This window comes from Tenrec ecaudatus, chromosome 12 (genome assembly GCF_050624435.1).
Source record: "Tenrec ecaudatus isolate mTenEca1 chromosome 12, mTenEca1.hap1, whole genome shotgun sequence".
NCBI classification, from domain to species: domain Eukaryota; kingdom Metazoa; phylum Chordata; class Mammalia; order Afrosoricida; family Tenrecidae; genus Tenrec; species Tenrec ecaudatus.
The window spans coordinates 80,129,213-80,151,065 of record NC_134541.1 but is presented as its reverse complement, the minus strand read 5'-3'; the positions used below and the strand labels follow the sequence as shown (position 1 = coordinate 80,151,065).

Below are 21,853 nucleotides of genomic sequence, written 5' to 3'. Positions count from 1 at the left end.
AACAATACCTTCCCCTTGGGTGGGTCAGTACCTTATTCCCCCATCACACATTTTTTTTTTTTTTTTGCTTTCCCCTTTCCTCCTTCCATCCTCTTTTATTTGGCTACCATATATACCTATGGAATTGGTCTGGCCCCTGCCATACTACCTGGACCTCACCCCTGGAGTGTTTATATACAGTAGCTTTTTCCCTGGGCTACTTTTGCAGTTACCTTTCTGGTCTTTATATATATATAAAACCTCAGCGCACTTATGTTATACTTGTCCTTTTGTGCTTGGCTTACTTCACTTAGTATAATTTCCTCCAGTTCTTCCCATGTGGCGTTATGCTTCATGCGTTCATCACTGCTTTTTAGCGATGCATAGTACTCCATTTTATGTATGCACCACAGTTTTTTAATCCATTCGTCTGCTGATGAAAATTTGGATTGATTGCAACTCCTTGCGATTGTGAACTGTGTCGTAATGAAAATTGGACCACAGATGTCTGGCCGTGTTTTGTTTCTTGCCTCTTCTGGGTATATGCCCAGTAGGGAGATTGCTGGGTTGTATGGAAACCCAATTTCCATCTTTTTCAGAAATTGCCAAATCGATATCCATCGGGGTTGTACATACCTACAGGTCCACCAGCAGTGGATGAGAGTTCCTATTTCACCACAGCCCCTCCAACACTTATTCCTTTCTGATTTTTTGAATTGGGCTATCTTTGAGGGTGTTAGGTGGTATCTCAGAGTTGTTTTGATTTGCATTTCTCTTATGGCTAATGATCAGGACCATTTTCTCATATGTTTATTGGCCATTCGGATTTCAGACTCTGAAACTTCTGTTCAGGTCCTTTGCCCACCTCCTCAGTGGGTAATTAGTTTCTCTCTCTCTCTCTCTTTTTTTTTTTTTTTTTTTAACATTTTATCAGGGGCTCATACAACTCCTGTCACAATCCATACATATACATACATCAATTGTATAAAGCACATCTGTACATTCCCTGCCCTAATCATTCTCAAAGCATTTGCTCTCCACTTAAGCCCCCTGAATCAGGTCCTCTTTTTTTCCCCCTCCCTCCCCGCTACCCCCTCCCTCATGAGCCCTCGACAATCCACAGATCATTATTTTGTCATATCTTGCCCTATCCGGCATCTCCCTTCACTCCCTTCTCTGTTGTCCGTCCCCCAGGGAGGAGGTCACATGTAGATCCTTGTAATCAGTTCCCCCTTTCCAAACCACTCACCCTCTACTCTCCCACTATCGCCCCTCACCCCCTGGTTCTGAAGGTATCATCCACCCTGGATTCCCTGTGCCTCCAGCTCCTATATGCACCAGTGTACAACCTCTGGTCTACCCAGACTTGTGAGGTAGAATTCGGATCATGGTAGTTGGTGGAGAGGAAGCATCCAGGATCTGGGGGAAAGCTGTATTCTTCATCGGTGCTACATTGCACCCTGACTGACTCATCTCCTCCCGTAGACCCCTCTGTGAGGAGATCTCCAGTGGCCGACAAATGGGCTTTGGGTCTCCAATCTGCACTTCCCCTTTCATTCACTATGGTAAGATTTATTTTTTTGATGATGCCTTATCCCTGATCCCTTTGGCACCTCGCAATCGCACAGGCTGGTGTGCTTCTTCCATGTGGGCTTTGTTGCTTCTGAGCAAGATGGCCGCTTGTTCACCTTCAAGCCTTTAAGACCCCAGACACTATGTCTTTTGATGGCCGGGCACCATCAGCTTTCTTCGCCACATTTGCTTATGCACCCATTTGTCCTCTGCGATCATATCATGGAGATGTGTAGCCAATATATGATTTTTTTTTCTTTGATGCCTGATAATGGGTCAATTCTTCCCTGAATACTTGGTAGAATTCTCTTGTGAAGCCACCAGGCCCAGGGGATTTTTCGTTGGTAACCCTTGATTGCCTTGTCTATTTCTTCCATTGCTATGGGTCTGTTGAGGTTCTTGTCATCCAGCTGCGATAGTCTGGGAGGGATTGTCTTTGAAAATATTTGTCCAGGTCTTCCAAATTTTTGAATTCGTTAAAGTATAGACCTTAATAGTATTGTGTAATTATCCTTTTGATTTCATTAAGGTCTGTTGTAATGTCCCCGGTTGCATCCCTCAGCCTTGCAAATGTCATTTGTTCCTTCCTTTCTTTGGTTAGGTTTGCCAGAGGTCTATCAATTCTTTTAATTCTTTCAAAGAACCAACTTTTAGTAGCATTAATTTTTTCGATACTTTTCTTCTTTTCCCTCTACTGTATCTTGGCTCTGATTTTTATTATATCTATCCTCTTTCTATTAGTAGGGTTTTTCTGTTGACTCTACTCTAATTGGTGTAAGTTTTGTGTCAGCATATCATCGACAAGTCTCTCTTCCTTTTTAATGTGTGTGTTTATTGCTATCAGCCTATCTCTGATAAATGCCTTTGCTGTATCCCACAGTTTTGGTACATCATATTTTCATTCTCATTGGTTTCTAGAAACTTCCTGATTTCATCTCTGACCTGGGTCAATACCCACTCCTTTTGCAATTGGAAATTGTTCATCCTCCAATTTTTGTATTTGTTTTCTTCACCGTCCTTCTGTTAATTTCCAGCTTTATGGCACAATAATCGGAGAGAGATGTATGTATAACCTCTATGTGCTTGAATTTACTCAAGTTCAACTTGTATCCCAGCATGTAGTCTATTTTCGAATATGTACCATGTGAGCTTGAAAGGAATGTGAATTTGTTTGCATGTGGGTAAAAAGCTCTGAAAAACATCAAGTCAATTCGTCCAATTGTGTTATTTAGATTTGTAGTCTTCTTGTTGAGTTTCTTTCCTAATGATCTGTCTTTTTCAGAGAGTGGTGTATTAAAGTCACCAACTATAATTGTTGAGCCTGTGATCTCTTTGTTCATCTTTTGGAATTTTTGATTCCCGAATTTCACAGGTCTCTCGTTAGGTGCATATATGTTTATTATACTCACTGTTCTTGGTTTTTTGTTCCCTTGAGCATTATATAGTGCCCCTCCTTGTCTCTTGTTATGGCCTGTGTCTTGAGGTCAATTTGGTCAGATATTAAGATTGCTACCCCTGCTTTTTTTACATTACCATTTCCTTGGTATATTTTTCTCCAGCCTTTAATTCTCAACCTGTTTTTCTCTGCAAGCTTGAGATGAGTCTCCTGGAGGCAGCAAATAGATGAGTTATGTTTCCTGATCCAATCTATTAGTGTCTGCCTGTAATGCCTGCGTTCAGGCCATTGTTATTGAGCGTTATTATATCCATCTGTGGACTCTGTGATATCATCTTGTACCTTTTGTTTTGGACATTTTCCTGTCTACCTATCTTATCTGCTTGTGTTGTGTGTGTGTTTTATGTTTGCCTTCTTTCCACTATTGAGCTGACGCTATCCTGGGGGCTGTTTTCTCTTTGTCGCCCTATGGGTGGAGTTGTCCTATGTGATGGTCTCTTTTTTGTCCTCAGTGAGTGTTGATCTGCATATACTGGATAGGCAAGGATCTTTTGTAGGCCTGGGTTTCTTTTTATATATTCTTTGAGGTTGTCCTTGTCTGGGAAGACTCTTACTTCTCCATCTATCGTAATAGATAATTTGGCTGGGTAAAGTATTCTTGGGTTTGCGTTGTTTACCTTCAATTATTGGAATATGTTACTCCATTCCCTCCTCTTCTTCATTGTTTCTGCTGATAGAGCTGAACATACTCTTATTGGGGTACCTTTATACGTGACTGCTTGCGTTTCCCTAGCTGCTTTTATGATCATCTCCTTTTCCTCATAGTTGGAATATTTGACAATTATGTGTCTTGGTGACTTCTTCGTGGGATTCAGTCTGGCTTGTGTTATTTCAGTCTCTTGAATGGTCGCCTGAGTTCCATTTATTAAGCTGGGAGAGTTTTCCTCTAAGAATTTTCTTGCTATTTTCGCTGTTGACTTCTGTATTGTGTCTTATTCTGGTAGTCCAATCATTCTAATATTGTTTCTTTTTAAAATATCATTTTATTAGGGGCTCATACAACTCTTTTTACAATCTGTACATACATCATTTGTGTCCAGCACATTCATACATATGTTGCCATCATCATTCTCAAAACACCTGCTTTCTACTTGAGCCCTTGGTATCGGCTTCCCCTTTCCTCCTCCCCCAAACCGTTGATAATTTATAAATGATTACTATTTTATATCTTACACCATCCAATGTCTCCCTCACCCAGTTCTCAGCTGTCCGTCCTCCAGGGAGGAGATTACATGTAGACCTAATGAATATCAATGCAAAAATACTTAACAAAATACTAGCCAAGAGAATACAAAAATATATAAAACAAATAATTCACCATGACCAAGTGGCCTTCATACCAGGGATGCAGGGATTGTTCAAACAAAAGAAAGACCATTAGTATTATTTGTCACATTGAAACAAAGAAACATGAGAACCACATGATAATAGCAATAATATTCTTTCTTTGCATAGAATCAGACATGGCTCTCAAGTTTTCTTCAGCTATTTTGATTGTCTTATTTGACTACTTTTTCTATTTGCTGAGGTCTGCTTGGTTATCCACTAGGTCAGTGGTGCGATTCTCTGCCTCCTCAAGCCTATTGGCAAGATCTGTCAATTTTTCACTGGATTCTGTTATTTCATCCCTTAACTCTTGTCTTTCCCGTTGGTGTGCTGCCTTTATCTCCGCTATCATTTCATCTTTTTTCTGCATTTCTTCCGTCATATCCTTTATGATTTCAGGCAGCATTTTGAAAATTTCTTTTTGTGGCAGGTCAATATCTGCTTCTTCTATGCCCATCGTTAGGTTCATGACTTCTTCTGGCATTGTCTTCTGTTTCTCCTGCTTTTTTGTTGTTGAGCTGTTAGAACTGGTTGTTGTTTACATATTGTTTTAGAAGAGCCTGGAGCCATCTTCCTGAGTCGAAGAGCCCTGGGCTCTCTCTTTGGGGATTCATGTGAGTACTTCTATGAACTACCTACTGGTAGCTGTACTTAGGGGTCAGATTATTGCTATATCTTCCGGTGGTTTCACGCTTATCCTAGCCGTCCAGTATTCTGTTACTTGGAAAGTGTGTTGGATATTCCTCTTATGTGACACTGGTCAGGTTGTTGTGGGCCAACAAGGGCGTCACTTCCCTGGACGATATTTAAGTAGGCTTCACGGTTCTCGGAGCACCTCAGCTGTCCTGTGGTGTTTTCCTCTGCAACTGTAGTGCTGAGGAGGGCATGTGGGTATTCCCGCCTTGGTGTAGAGCTCTGTAGCTGGCAGGGGGATTACCATTGACAGAGAGATCACCTTTGAGGTTGGGTGGATGTTCCCGCAGTAGTGTGGAGCCCCACCAGTGGTGGTCAGGCGATTTCCTCAATCACTTGTAGGGCCTCCTGGTTGGGATGTAGGGAGAACCCCCTGCTGCTTGGTGTCTAAAGAGGACGAGCGTGAATTCCCAGCTGCTTGCCAAGCCAATAAATGCAGTTGGAGCTCCCCAGTTGGGCCTTCAGAGTTTCCCTAAGCAGAGGGAGTGGCCTGAAGGCCGCCAGTGGCTTGTGACAGAAAGAGTGAAAGGAGAGGAGAAAGAGGAAGACACAGACTGGAGCAACAATGCCAAGCAAACTGACACCCACTCTCACATACACAACTAAAATGCACAGAGTAAACAAATGTGAAAACGGTTTTTAAAAAAAAGGAAAGAAAGAAAGAAAAGACAACAACGAAAAAAGAGAACTGAATCTGCTGAGGCTGGGGTAGGAAAAAGAAGAGCTAGAAGAGGAGAAAAGAAGAAAACATGAAAGAAGAACATAAAGAAAGAAAAAAGGAGCGAAAAGGAAGGCAAAGGAGTGAGAATTTTAAAAATAGATAAAGAAATAGCTGACCCCGTGCTGTGCTGTGATCTGCACTGTCTTAGGGGTTAGGCTGCCCACTGGGAGGACAGGGTTCCCCTAGGTAGGGGTCTGTGAACCAGCAGTGAAAGGAGTGAGAGGGCGAAGAGAGAACCATACAAGCAGAGAGAGAAGTGAAGAGAACAAAGAAAGAAAGAGGAAAAAGAGAATATAGAGAGAAGGGGGGAAAACCCCAATTGTGTTCACTAATATTGGCAGTGATGGTAAAGAGGGAGGAGAGAGAGAAGGAGGAGACCGAGAATAAATAGATAGCTGATCCCTAATTGCTTGAATGTGTGTCCAGAGGGGCTTAGACCCTGCGCCACAATGGCAGGTTGGTGTTACTTTCAATGCTGGGACCCAGTGGTGCTGAGCAGAATTGCTCTAGTTGACAAGATCACCTTAGAGCCCCAACTGAGTTTTCCTCAGCAGCGTGTTGTAGATGTTTGTCCCAGATGCCCTGTGTGATGTACAGCACTCCCACGGTGGGCAGGCTGGAGTTCCTCCTGCTATTTGGGTTGATTTGCCCTAAGTGGAGGATAGTGACCTGGAAGCCAGTAGGGATATATGATAGGAGAGAGTGGGAGAGAAGAGGAGAAAGAGGGAAAAGGAAGAAAGGAAAAACCCAACACAAACCTGAGCTCTTTGAGACTGACTGCAGTGGCAAATATGGGATAGTGAATAGAGAGAGAAGAAATAGAGTAGTAGGTAAGGAGGTAACTGGGACTTGATCACCTGTCCTTGAGGCTGGAGGAGTTCCAACTCTTCCTCAAGGTAGCGGGGTGGTGTACTTGTTTGATGTAGGGTTCCACAGATGCTGTGTGGGTTTACTTCAAAGACAAGATCGCACCCGTGGCCAGGCGTCAGTTGAGTGCTGGAGTTCACTGGTGTACCTGCCTTGTGCTGTGTGTAGCACTGCAGCAGGGCTGAGGGCTGGAGTGTTCCACAGCCCTGGCAAGGGCCCCAGGACAGGCAGGGCCTCCCCAGCTATGTGTAGAATCACTAAGAGGGAAGTTGGGCTTATTGTCCTATCTAGTCTACTGGTGCCTACTAGATCAATGGATTTTATTTTTTCTGTTATTTTATTTTATTACCCTGGCCAGCTAGAATAAAATCAAATTGAATTGTCTCCCAAAGTCTCTGGGCTGTACTTATGTGCTGTTTGAAGCTGACACTTGCTACAGCATGTCTTTGATATGCAAAAAGCCATCCGGCTCTTAGCTGAGTTCTGGCATTCCTTAGCTAGGTTTCTTCTTATGCTGATTTATGTTAAGCCCCCCAATCCCCCACTGCCCATGTGCTCCTTGGAGCTGAGCAACCAGACTTAGGTTTGAGTTTTAAACCAAAAATATATATTTGACTCTTTTGTTATTATTATGCTTGTGATGTACTCCGATTTGGGGGCTGTCAGGCTGACCCCCAGACGGGGAGATCCAGCTTATCAGGGGGGTTGTTTCCTTCTCTGCCAATTGGAACTAAATTTGCTCCCTGGACTCCGACTATCTGCCTATTTTCTTCCACACCGCAATCTATCTACCTGGGGTAAATACCTGTTTTTTCTTCTACTTTAAATTCTGGCTACCTGCCATTGCCGCTCCTGCATGGGGTTCTCGTGTTTGGGATTCTGTCCCCTTTAGGACTCAGCCCTGGAGAAATCGCTGCTCCCAGCAAGGGCGCAGCTGGTACCCGTGGGCTCGCCAAAGCTAGAGCACTTTAAAGCATCCTTGGTTTGCTTTGTGAGTGGAAATCACATGCAAAAAAAGGGGTTTAGGAGAGACCCTAGTGCCCTGGTTTTAATTTCAGGATTCCACCTGCCCATTTCCTTCACCTTACCTCCCAATTTTCTGGTCTGGCAGCAGGAGCTCTAGCTGAATGAGTCCTGTCGGGTCAACATTATTTTACTTCTCTCTTGGGGTTAATTACTTTCATTAAGTGCCCAGATGTCCTGAATTTTTAAGAACAACCCTGATCCCCTGCCTTTTTCTCTTTCCATTAAAGACCATTATTAAATACATAATGTCAATATATTTTTATCTTTACCCTTGGTAAATCTTTTCCTGTCAAACCAAGCCAGTAGACCGTGCGTTTCCAAAATGGCAGCAGTGATGGATGTGGATACCCGAGCAGCACCACCGGTGGTGCGAGCAAGAACCGCTTCGAAGTAAAAAAGTGGAATGCAGTAGCCCTCTGGGTCTGGGATATTGTGATTGATAACTGTGCCATCTGTAGGAACCACATGATAGATCTCTTTAGAGAATGACAAGATAACCAGGCATTTGCCACGTCAGAAGAGTGTACTGTTATCTGGGAGTCTAAGCATGTTTTTCATTTCCACTGCCTCTCTCTCTGACTCAAAACATGGCAGGTGTGTCCATTGAACAACAGAGTGGGAATTCCAAAAGTATGATGTGTTAGTCTGGGTAGACTAGAGAAACACATCCAAGGAGACTCATATGTGTGTAAGAGAGAACTTTATATCAAAGAGCAATTGTACATTAAGAAAACATCCCAGCCCAGTCCAGATCAAGTTCATCAGTCCAATGTTACCCCATACGTCAATACTAGCCCATAAATTCCTCTTTAGATTCACACAGCCATGCAATGATGCTGAATAATGGGAGATCACAGGCCAGTGGTGGTAAGTCTTGTGGATCCAATAGTGGTGGAAGCATTAAGTGCTGGCATGGGCTCCACGTGCCTCCTCCAGCTCTGGGGCTCTGTCTCCTTTAGTGTAGCTCCATGTGGCTTGTCAGCAGTAAGATGAAGCAGAAAGAATGTGTCTGGCCTCCAGTGCACTATTTATTTCCTTCGGGCCTCTGAATGAGGTCATCAGGCTGTGACCTGGTTGACAGTATAGACTCCATCTCTTCACAAGTTGACAGGAAGTTATGTAACTGCCACATATGGGCATTAGAAAAAATGAATTCTTCTATCAAGCTTAAATGTTTTATTATTCATTAAAAGACTTGCTAGAACCACGTCTTTGTTCCTTTGGCTTTTCAGTTTGTTGTGCTCATGCAACTGTATTATGTTCTGTATCAAATAAAAGTCCAGTTGTGTTCTGAACAACAACAACAAAAAGAAAGCAAACCAGTGTCTCAATGTCAAAGCACCATTACCTGAACTCTTGGTATTCTCGTGTGTGTAGCAAAAGGAAAGCCACTGCTCAGACTCAAAAAAAAAAGTACTTGGTGCAATAGCTTATGGTCCTTCCAAACCTGAGAGTTTGAGTCTCATAATATCACATACTGGGAAGCTGACACATTTATTTGTGTTTTGATCACTCGTTTGCTACTCTTGTTTCTTCCTGGCCTGTGTGGATATTATTTTTGTATTTCTTCTTCTTGGAGGTGGTAAGTTCCTAGGATGTTCATTTTCTTTTTAGTTGGCATTTAATACATATATCATTCCAAATTTCAATCACATTAAGTAGAATTGTACAATTGTTACCACAATCAGTTTCCAAGCATTCTTTTTCTATGGACTCCTTGACATCATCTCTTTTTTACCCCATATCTACCACTGTACTCCCTCCCCCCAAACCCCTTATCCTACATGCTCTCCCTCTAGGTTCATTGATCCTAGGTTTCAAGTACTGAAAAACAGAAACGCATATAACACAGCTTCAAGAAGGTGACCTCCATTGAATAACTCCTCTGAGATATACTCTAATATGAGCAAACAAAAACTGAAGAAAACAATATAAACTGAAAATTTTGGGAATCAGATCAGGTCCAGCCTGCATCAAAAGGGGTGGGGGTGGGGGGGCAGAGAACCTACTAACGAAGTTTTAACTGTTGAGGTCAGATTTATGCCTTTGGTTTTCTATCTCCTCTCTTCAAGCACCTTGTTTAGTGACCACTCTCCTCTCTTCCCTCAATTTTAGATAGGGGAGGTCTCTGGAGGCTTACTTCCTACGGAGTTCCACCAGTGGATCTTGGATTTCCACTATCTCCCATTGCCTGCTACACACAGGATTCTCGCAATTTAGGCTCTGATGCTTATCCCACCGTCAAGTTCGGATTATATGGATTCCATCCTAGGATGTTCTTCTGAGAACATTAGAAAGGCTTGTGAAAAAAGCATGTTTTTCTGGACAGCTTACTATTCTAAGGAAAATGCTGGCTGGCAGCAACTATAAAGGAAGGAATGATGTTGTGGAGCCAGCACTGAAGGAGCAAATGGGAATTCTCACAGGCAGGCGGTGCAGCAGTGGGCTGGGCTCTCGGAGCAGGATGTTGGCAGATGGTCTGTTCCGGTGGTGGGTTTGATGAGTCCAGGGAGAAATGAATTTTCTGTCACCAGCTTTCTTTTTCCCTCCCTGACAATGCCCTTCTTCTTACACACCCTGAAGGGGTCCTTGAATTAAAGAAGTCCTGTTTGTTTCATGACAGTCTTTTTGCTCTAGCTTATTTTAATATTGCCGGTAGACTTTTCTTTCTTCCCTTTTTAATGTGCACTGTTTTATTCTTGGGGTTTTTTTTTAAGTATGTGTCCCAGTTATGAAGCCCAGAAGGGGCAGATGTATAGAGACAACAAATGATGTAATCGTTAAAGGGGATACAGGTGTGTTGAGGGGAATTGGGAAGCAAATCATGAATATGGGAGTGGGGAGATTGCACCAGAACTGATTGTGCTGATGTGTATACAACTCTTCTTTTAAACTATGACTGAACTATGAAAGTGTGTGCTAAGTGAATTATATCTCAATAAAACTATTGTGGGGGGGAGCCAGTTGCTGTCTATTGGATTGTGAGTCACGGTGGCCCACGGGTGTCAGACTGGACTGCGGTCCACAGGATCTCCGGTGGCAGGGGTTTCTGTTTGCATAGTCACTAAACTTTTCTTCTGAAACTCCTCTGGGTGGACTCAAATCTCCAGCCTTTTGGTAAATAGCCACGCACATAAATGATTTGTACCACCAAGGGATCCCTGTCTGGATACTGGAAAAAATCGATGCTTCCCCACTCACACAAACCCACTTTAGAGCCCTTCATAGGGAGTCAGACGTGTTCTATCACGCACCCTTTGGGCAGCGCTTTACTCGTGGTCTCTCTCTCGGAAGGTATGGTTCTCCTGTCTACTTCTCCTTGAAGGGAGCTACTGACTTGGAAACTTTTCTCTCTTGCTTGGTATTTCCTATAAGCTGTAGTCACATTTCCTTAGAATTTCCCAAGCCATTCCTTATTGATACCTGTCATCCAATCATGCTTATTAACAATATCTTTTTACTTCAAAAGTCTCTTGTGGTGTGATAGGTTATATCACCACCACACACAGTGTCGGAAGCCCTGGATGTCACACGCACTCACTGCCATCGAGTGGATTTCAACTCATAGCGGCCCCATAAGACAGAGGAGAACGGCCCCTGTGGGTTTCCGAGAATGGAGTCGAAAGCCCCATCTTTGTCCTGTGTAGTTGTGCAAGTGTTTCTTACTGCTGTTTGCAGTCCAATTCATAACTCACCACACCAGCATAGTGCCATGCCTAATACGTTCACACATGAGAACTCGAACGTAACACCTTACTCCTATCTGCTGTGGTATCACTATTCTACCAGCAGTCAGATTTAACCAGCTTCCTGCTCTGCATAACCCCAAGGTCAATGTCCGCAGAAAACAAGTGAGGTGGCGCATGACCCTACGAAGCAAGACTTCTGTGTAGGGAGACAAAAGACACATGTGCACCGAAATATGCATCTGGTTTTGTTGCCCCGTCCCTACCTCATGAAAGTCTCTTTGCCTTCTCTTCAACTGGCTCTGCTCTGAAGCCATGGCCTGTTCGATCAGGCTTCCATGCCACCCGTCCCCATTTCTTTTTCCTAGCTTCCACTTTCAATTTTCATGAGAATTCAGCATCAATTTCTTCTCTGGCTGAGAGGTCCCAGCTACTCTTTGTAGATATAGAGAAGAAAGGATTTCAAAAGGAAGCAGAGAGCTGTTGAAAGCCTCTTTCTGTCCCAGACTCACCAGACATGCTCTGACTTTCAGAGGTACCTGCCTGCCTGTATCCTGACCCCACATCCACAGATCCCACGCACCACTCTCTCTTCCTCTGTTGGTGGCTAAGATGTACTCCGAGGACATTTAGGTTTGGAAGATGATCTTCAGCTTCCAGAGCCCTAGATTGTTAGACTACTGGAGAACCTACTGTTTGCATAAAAAGTTAGGGCTTCAGGTTTAGAGGGTTTGGGGGTGTTTTTCCCCCCCCTCAGCCTTTTATTGCATAAACAAAAGCAAAATAGACTCTGAAAACTTCAAGCAGTGCATAAAGTTGAGCCACTATTACTAGCCTTCAGACCCAATTCACACCTAACAGAGAAGCAGCTTCTCGTGTTCTTTTTAATGCTTTCTGTTGGGTAAAAATGTTCATCCATGATAACGTAGACACATTCAAATCTCAGAGAGCTCATTTAAAGGGCTCCTCACCAAATTTCCCTCTTCCTTTCTCTCTCTCTCACAAGCTGTCCTACCGAAGTATGTGAGTGGTCCTAAGTGGTATGGTCGTCGGACCCGGCCTGAGTTGTGCTCACTGGAGACTGAAGTCAGGCATGCAGCAGATAAGCAAGGACAGAGCAGCCTGAGCAGCCAGCTCCACCGAGCAACATCTCTGCAAAGTGTGGAGGTGGGTCAGAATTTCCTTCTCCAACTTGAGTGCCTAATATCAGGTAAATATCTTAGTTCACATGGTTGTGAGAGAATGTAAGCAGAGAGAGTCTCATTCCCTGGAATTTTAAGTAGACAGGTGCTAGGGTTACCATTGGGGAATAAGATCTCATTTAAAATAAGATCTGGGTCTAGTTGTCTCCATGTGACCCTGGACACAGAGTGCTCTCCTTCAGACATTGCAACAGCAGAAATGTTTTCATTTGTTTCTCACTCCTTTCTGACGCTAGTACTGTAGTGCTTCGAAACTGTAAGACAGGAAATACTTACTACTCCCCTGTCGCTTTGGGGGCTAGCTTCAGCTCCCTTCTCCCAGTTCATTAAGTTACTCACTTCAAGTACCTGGAGTGAATCCCAGACACCTGCTAAGGGCCAGGTCTTCACTGTACTCCATGTCAAGAAGCATATTCATGATGATGCATCACATGTCCTAAGTAAATCACATACTTGTTAGATCTGTATTCAAGGATTCCAGAATGTTACTGGTTCCTCCTTTATGTGCTGTCAGATTGAAAGACGAGACCATATCAAGAACCTATCTTTAGTAAGGTAACTTGGAGTCCTGAATTGATTTTAATCTTAAACATTTGTAAGGCAGGGGGAAACAAATAAGCACACGTTTAAATCCTAAATTTTCTTTCATGGATGCATGTGCTACGTTGGGCTACGTTTGCTTTCTGTTCTCTTTACATTTGGATCTGAAGTATGGCGTGGGTTGAATTATCATTTCCTGGGCTAATGAGACTCTGTCTTCATCGGGGCTCTTCTGATTTTTGAGGCCTTTTTGGTACTCAAAACTGGGTATGGAAAGGGTATTTTTAGTTTTTCAGTGAGTGGAAGGCATTAGGGAAGTGGGACTGAATTTACTGGTGTTGCTCTGACTTGTCATTTAAATTCAAGGGTGTGAGAGCACTGGAGGGTCGGCCCTAGACCTCTGGTAGACAAGACACCTAAGCACTGTAGACCTCAGTTACCCCAGAGAGACAGTGGACAGGGTCTGAGCTGAAGGCGCTACCTTGTCCCTTTGTCGCATGCTGGACTCCATCGGTAGCACGATGCTTCTTTCTTTCATCGCTTCCGTAGACTCTTCCTGTTGTCTGCTCTCAGCTTTCAGTCCTCAAGATTGCTCCTGCTTAGAATGCTGAGTCTTGGTCCAACCCAAACCCAAACCCACTACCATTTAACCTACTTGGGTTCTTAGCAACCCCATCGTCCTTAGTAGAACAGCTTCAAAGGGTCTCCAAGGCTGGTGCGTTCAAACCAACTGACTTCCAGTTAGTAGCCTTGTGCTCAAGCACTATGTCACCAGGACTCCACCGATTCCATTTGTGGGTATTCACTTGGTCACTACATACACCATAAGATTTTGACAGAATCAGATGCTTCTGGGTGTCCTCGTCTTTTCTCTTGGTGTAAGGTAACCAAGACAGTTGACTGCATGTGCCCACTTAAAGTGCTGATGACTTAGGGGGTAGGAACACCAAGTATGATTTCACAAAGTACGACATGCTCCCTATTGCCACTTCTGGCATTCTCACTTTCAATAAGGAATTTATGATCCACGTGCTGCTGGTGTACAGATAGCATGTCCACTTCAGTTACACAAAAGAGCTTTCCAGTGCTACATGTTTGTTTGGTGTTCTGCAAGTGCTTTTGATATTCTCCAAGGGATTTATGTATCCTTTCCATTTTTCCACAGAGTTTCAAGTCAGATGAAGAACCTGATGGTGCCAAAGAGCCTCAGAATGAGTTATTTGAGGCACAAGGTAAAACCATGACCTCATGCTTGGTACTTTGAAAGATCCAGGACCTGGATTGTCAGCAGTGTTGCTGTGACAAGAATAGTTTCCTGGAGAGTGCAGTGTGGGTAATCTCCCTGGACAGCCTGTTCTCCGGATATACTTATATAGAGAGCGTCGCATCAAGAAAATAGCTCACACAGATGTAGAAGAAGGCAAATTCCAAGTTGAGCAAGTTCTAGGCCCATGATGCTGATGTTAGGGTGCAGGGTTTTCATGACTGTCATAGCTTTGGGAGTTGATGGGCCCAAAAGGAGCTGAAAGACAAAGGTCTATGGCTACAGAGGGAAATGAATTCAAGGTTGGCAGATCAAGCCTGTGGCTAAAGAGACGAATAAGTCCAAGCTTGGTAAGTCAGGTGACAAGCTACTGATAACTCCCAAGGACAGCAAGCAATACAGGAGACCACTGATTCAAGTCTTAACCTGTGTACAACTGAATCTGGGCTAACCCCATTTACATATTTATTATTTTAAAATAGTTTTATTGGAAGATAGAAGGAGTTACCAAAAATGGATTTTTTTCAAAGTTATGTATTTAAATTTTTTTACAAAACAACCATGTCACCGTCAAAGTACTCTCCATTACACTTCATACATCTGTCACACCTGTGATTCCATTCTTGGAAACATTTTTCAAACTCATCTGTTTGGAAGGCTGACAGTACCTCTTCCATTTTTTTCTTCATCTCTGCTTTTGTCTTCAAATCTCTGTTCTTTCATTTCCCTCTTCATTCAAAGAAACAAAAAGAAGTCACACAAAGTGAGGTCAGGTGAATAAGGTGTGTGGGGCAAAAGAGGCATGCTGGTTTTTACCAAAAACTGGCACACTGAGATGACTGTGTGAGCAGGGGCATTGTCGTGGTGGCAGAACCAGTCCCCTGTCTGCCACAAATCAGACCATTTTCATCACACACTATTATGCAATCTTTTCGGATCCTCTAAATAGAAAGCTTGATTAACAGTCTTGCCTGGTGGAGCAAACTCCAAATGCATGATGAGTTGACGTTTTCGTTCATTCAGGAAGTTGACAAACATCCAGAATGAGGTTTGTCATCAATCAATATTTTACCTTTTTTGAAATGAGAAAAACACTTGAGTTTTTTCCCATAGCACTGCCCTTGTAAGCTGTTTTCAACATCACAACAGTTTCTGCAGTGTTTTTCCTTGAGTAGGAAACAAAATTTCACCACTGCACACTGTTTTCTTAAATTGGCCATCTCAAAAAGCAAGGTTTCAAGCAAAACTGCTTTTATGAAAAAATTCACCGTGACCAGAGAAAACCTTCCCAGTGCCATGGGGTGCACTAACTCAGAGCAAGTTTCTCGATGCATACTTAGCAGGAAACATGGGTACTATGAAAGCTCCACTCTGCCCAGCGCAATTCTGGTCTGGGGTTGGTGTGGGGGGGGTACTCCCTCATATTTCACCTATCATACAATTCAATTGTTCTATCCTATTAAGAACGTTTCTGCAGTTATCACCACAATGAATTTCAGCGCATTTTCTCATGAACTCGTTGTTAGTTCCTAATTTGCCACCAATCACTCCTACCATGCTCTACACAATTATCAAGCCGGTTACTACCTCTGTGAATCTACATAGCCTGGACTTTACATACAGAAAATCATTGAAAAGACAAACTGGAAAACAATGATTAGAACACAGAGAAAAACTTCATAGGAAAAAAAGCAAAATATTAAAAACTGAAACAACTTTAAAATGAGTCAAAAGGGAGATCAAATAGCAAGATATTAAAATGTAACCTAAGTACAACGAACTTAATCAACTTTGCAGTGTTCTGTCTCTAACAAGGCTCTTAATATCCCAGGACTTTGGTCCAAGAAGATTCCCCAGAGGCTTAATCCATCCAAGCGACCCTGCAATTGGATTTTTGGCTTTCACTGTCTTCCATAGCCTTCTGTAAACCACATGTCCAGAATTCAAGCTCTGATACTATTTTCTCCTCAGATTTGGATGTTATTTACAATCCTTGGATTATAAAGGCAGGTGTGTTTCCTCATGTGGACTTAGTTGATGCTTCACTCATATAGCTACCTGTTTGAAGACGAGCTTTTAAAACCTCAGCCACTATTCTGTCTGATAGTCGGGCACCAACTGGTTTTTTTTATCACATGCTGCTACAGCCCTCATATTAGCAGTGCCCTCTTCATGAGGGCAAGCATTGAGCGGGGCCAGGCTAGGATGCATTGGGCTACAATTAAGTGCGAACCCCAAATCCATTCATATATCTATAGTTTATATGTCTCTGGCTAACTTCAGAGATTATTATGATTTTATGATAGAGAACTTTATAAATCATCCCCCTAGGGCATAAGGTAATGTCTTTTATTTAGCCAATTATATAGCATTTTAAAATGCTGAAGAAAAATTATTTAAGTATAGATAGGCTTCAGACTGTAAAATATGAATTAATGACATGTACACAACAAGACACTATTTATAAACAAGCAGTGGGATCAGTGATAAGACAAAATTTGCAGTAATTCGCAGAAGCAGAATCATCCCTATCAGATGAATACATTTCATAAGAAAAAAGAAGGGCATTAAGTAGTAAATATATGGTAATCCCGGGCCACATTGAATGGGCATCATTAATAGAGCACCCTGAGAGCAAGAGAGCTGAACCACAGTCCAAAGACCACCAATTCCATAACCTTGGGATAGCAGTCATCTGCTTCTTCTCACACTAAGTCATATAAATATTAAGTCCAAGAAAGTCTGTCTGTTCCTTAAAACGGCTACAGGTGAGTGTGAACAGTTCGAGCAGTAGGACAGATGTGTGCCTTGAAAACACAGTTCAAGGTCCCAGTAGTCTACAGCGCATAGCCTGGTTCACCAAGGTCTGGATGGAAACTAGATGAAAAGAAACCAAGTAGGAACATAATACCGGGCATTTTCTCCCATTGGATTCTTTACGAGTATTTTTCATTGTTTTTCTCCAGCCAGTTTAACCATTGATAGAAATGTAGTCGCCTTCTTCAAGACATACATTCCCCTGACCCCACCTCCCATCTTTTTTCTGTAACTGCCCTCAGGATTCTATCCTTTTTTTTCAAATTGGAGAATTTGGCTCTGATATTTCATGGTGGTTTTCTTTTAGCTTCTATCTCATTTTGGTTTTCTTAACTTTTTGAATAATTATGTACTCCTGTGTTGTTGGTCCAATTTTCTTTTATAGTTTGTCAAAACTATTTTCTTTGTATGTATTTTTGTTACTTCTTTTTCAGGGTTTTTAATGAGACATAGATTATTTCTCTTGATTCTTTTGTTGTTTTTTGGTGGTGGTTTTTCTTGTCAGTTATAGTCAGAGTGATCGTCTTTGAGCTCACTGATTTGATTTTCCTTTTCAGAAGGAAAATCTATTCCTCAAGTCATTTACTGTGTTGCCTAATTCTGTTATCTCATTGTTTATATTCTTAGATTCCCTTTGATTTAAGATTTCTTCTATTGTTTTCCTGAGTATTCCCTACATGTCTAAATCATTCTTCGGAATCCTGTTTCTTATAGTTCCAGGGCCTCTTTTTCAGAATTCTCTATTGGATCTGGGCAATTTCCATTTGTTTACATTTGTTTTTCTTGATGTTTTGGGTTTTCTGTGGTTGATTGCTGTTTCCTCAGAATCCTAGTAGTAGTGCCAGTGATATGAACACTTAGTTGGCTTTGTCTAGTGATGTGGGAGAGGTCTAATAGAAGGTGGAAAATATGGTGAAATGAAGGAAAGGGGAGAGAGATGAGTAAGTGGTGAAAGTGTGGGGGAAGATACAATATTGTTTTTAGCTTACCATTTTCCTAGACAGTTTAAATGGCGTCTTCTTGGCATTTGGTTTTTCCTACCATTTTAGCCTTATTCCCCACCTCAGGGACCCAATGTGGATGTTCTGCTAGCTGCTGAGTATTCCAGTTACGTAAATCTGACTTACACAAAATGGATTCTGGAACTGGTTCATTTGCTATAGGGTGGGTTTGGAGAGCCACCAGCCCACCTGAAGATGAACTTGAAGTAAGAGACTCCGTTACAATATTGACCTCCATGTGCCCCCACACCAAAGGTGGGTCACAGTGATGTTTTAGGCCTTCTAGAATTGGTCTCAGTTAGAGCCAGTGTCCAATAATCCCTAAAAAAATCTAATTATTTCTTTTCCCACAGTGAACACTCACTCTTGTAAAATGCTGATGATCCATTTGAGGAAGGCTGACAAAAAAAATAACAGAAAATTTTGTCATTATAGTGGGGGTCCTTCCACAGGGAAACATAGCCCCTGCTCTTTTTAATGGGTTATGGGTCTGTAAACTATCTCACCTCAGGGAATGATTGAACAATTATGACTCTTCTAATCATTTGAGTTTCACTGCTGTTCACTTGACCCAGATTTTTTTTTCTGCTTAGACAGATCAAGTAAATATTCATTAGGTTTCCTATGTTTTTCACTCCCAAGGACTTCCTGCCTAAGTAGACAATACCATGAGTCCATGACAGTCAAGCTGTTCTGATTCCTACTTTGACTCAGCTGTCCATTACAGTAGCCACATCCACCTGTCTCTGTCAATTAAGTGCTGCCATTTGGCCCCTACTTCCCTGCAACCCGATCAGCCCAAGTGTAGTTAGGTGTCACTATTCCAATAAGTCCATTTCCACAGTGAAATGTGACTTACATAAAATAGCAATCTTCAGAGATGCTGGGACTACATTTGCAATTGGGCTCCCTCCTCTTGCAGTAAAGGTGTGAGTTCTACTCCATGTGCGTCTGTAGACCCATCCTGATTAATCCATTATAGCATGCCCAACTACTTAATCTTGTGGATACCTTCTGCTACAATATACTTTGACTGGACTTGTCATTGAGCATGATTTATTTATGCCATCATACAACCCACGAATCAGCTTCACTGAATCAACCAAAAAGTGTCTTAGATTGAAACATTAAATTAATATTCTGCACTTAGTGGGCCCATATCAGTAAACTAAGACTGATCCAACTTTATGTTCTACACACCATTATTAGCCATTCTTATATCTATATTCTCTACGTTTCTGGAAATTCTTTTGGAGTATAGTGTACCTCTGCCTGGGTCACCATGTATATGTCATCTTTTAGAGCTTGCTGGAACATAAGTCTAGTCTTAGGTCTAGAAGCAATAATGGGTGGTGAATTCATTAACTGGAAACATTTATCAGTATCTTTTAAAGCATCTCTTCAAGCAAGGCTCCAGTAAATGCCCAGGATTCATATCAGCATGCACTATTGAGTTAATCTTTTCATGTGGTGAGAAGGGATAATAGTTTTTTTTACTGATCATGAATTACGATGGAGCAATCTCTTCAGATGGAAACAATCTGCTGTTAGCTAAAGTAACATTATAGAAATTGGGGGCTCAATCCACCCGTCTTCTTAATTATCTGCCTGTATCTCCCCATCCCAAGGCGTAAGAGTCCGTTTTGTTCCCAATCAATATTCTCAATTTAACAGCATTTGAGGTTGAGAATTCAGTTGGCACTATAATTCATCATTCTTAGGATATTACTCTTGAGTTTATTTTTTCAGTAATATCACCTCTGTTACCACAAAAAGAAAACCTTTTTTTTAAAGAATAAATGTAAACTTTGAAGTCTTTTATGCATTTTTTGATCTTTGACTCTGAAGTCCTGAGTTCATGTCTTTCCTTCTACCAATTTATCTTTTGTAAGTAGGATAAATAATCAGCTTCCCCATACTGCTTACCCCGAAACAATTGCAGAAGAATATCAAACATGCTATCACTTAGAGCATCAATTTCCACCAATTCCTGATGTGCGGGTGGTGATACACTGCGTGCATCGAGTAGTGACTGTCAGACAGGGTAGAACTACCCTCTGTGGATTTCTGAGACTAGTTATGGGAGTAGAAAGCTTCATCTTTCTCTTCCTGGTGGTTTTGAACTGCTGACACTGAGGTGAGCCCAATGCGTAACCACTACAGCACACCGCACACCACGATTTCACAGTGCCCTTTATACGCATGGGGGCAGTTATTAGTACCTTCAAACCTGATCAGATTTGGGAACCAATTGAGAAAATTGATCTGTACAACTTTGTTTCTCTAGAATCACTCTTGGAACCAAATGTTTTACACCGGGTTCTCCAGAGAAGCAAAAATTGTGGGGTGTGTGTGTGTGTGTGTGTGTGTGTGTGTGTGTGTGTGTGTGTACTGCTATACTGAACCCAGATCTGGATTCTCCTCTGGAACACCAGGTTTCCTGTGAGCTCTTTTCCTATAGTTACACCAGAGTAGGGTTTTTGTGCTTGGTGAAGTATAGGGTAAACAGAAAAGATGACTCGCATTGAGATTAATTGACACAGTGGCTGTAAAATGAGTTTTAGGATGGTGCAGGACCAGGCAGTGTTTCCTTATGTTGTACGAAGTGTCACTATGAGTCAAAACTGACTTGATGACATTTAGCAATGTAATCTATATGTGTTTTTTATTTATTTTCTTTTTTAATGTCAGTGATTGTTTATTTATTTACTTATTTGTTTTAAAAGATTATTTTATTAGGGGCTCATACAACTCCAATCACAATCCATACATACATCAATTGTGTAAAGCACATTTGTACATTCAATGCCCTCATCATTTTCAAAACATTTGCTCTCCACCCAAGCCCCTGGCATCAGGTCCTCATTTTTAACCCTCTCTCCCCCCTCCCCCCTCCCTCATGAACCTTTGATAATTTATAAGTTATTATTTTCTCATATCTTGGTCTGTCCCACATCTCCCTACCCCCACTTTTCTGTTGTATGTCCCCCAGGGAGGAGGTCACATGTAGATCCTTGAAATCAGTTCCCCCTTTCTAACCCACTCTCTCTCTATGCTCCCAGCAGCGCCACTCACACCACTGGTCCTGAGGGGATCATCTGCCCTGGATTCCCTGTGTTTCCAGTTCCCATCTGTACCAGTGTACCTCCTCTGGTCTAGTCAGGCTTGCAAGGTAGGATTCAGATCTTGACAGTGGGGTGGGGGGAGGAAGCCTTTAGGAACTAGAGGAAAGTTGTATTTTTTCACGTTGCTACATCGCACCCTGACTGTTTCGTCTCCTCCCCAAGACCCTTCTGTAAGGGTATGTCCAGTGACCTACAAATGGGCTTTGGGTCTCCACTCCGCACTCCCCTGCTCATTCACTATGGTAAGATTTTTGTTCTGATAATGCCTTAAACCTGATCCCTTGACACTTTGTAATCGCACAGGCTGGTGTGCTTCTTCCATGTGGGCTTTATTGCTTCTGAATCAGATGGCCGCTTGTTTACCTTCAAACCTTTTAGACCCCAGATGCTATATTTTTTGATAGCCAGGCACCATCAGCTTTCTTCACCACATTTGGTTGTTCACCCTTTTTGTCTTCAACGGTTGTGTCGGGAAGGTGAGCATCATAAAATGCCAATTTAAAAGAAGAAAGTATTCTTACATTGAGGGAGTACTTGAGTGGAGTCCCAATGTCCTTCTGCTACCTTAATACTAAACC

At 42.3% G+C, this 21,853-nt stretch overlaps 1 protein-coding gene across 5 annotated transcripts in view; it reads left to right on the top strand.

Annotated features, from left to right (window-relative positions):
- Window positions 1-21,853, top strand: part of NINL (ninein like) — a 187,473-nt gene that overhangs the window by 46,138 nt on the left and 119,482 nt on the right. For 2 of the 5 annotated variants that reach the window (XM_075564189.1, XM_075564188.1), the window contains exons 4-5: window positions 12,333-12,493; window positions 14,234-14,300. The exons of 1 other annotated variant lie outside the window; for it this stretch is intronic. In XM_075564189.1, coding sequence (XP_075420304.1) covers window positions 12,333-12,493; window positions 14,234-14,300 — 228 coding nt within the window. The remainder of the gene's footprint in view (window positions 1-12,332; window positions 12,494-14,233; window positions 14,301-21,853) is intronic. 2 more of the 5 variants (XM_075564193.1, XM_075564192.1) reach the window with 1 other exon arrangement.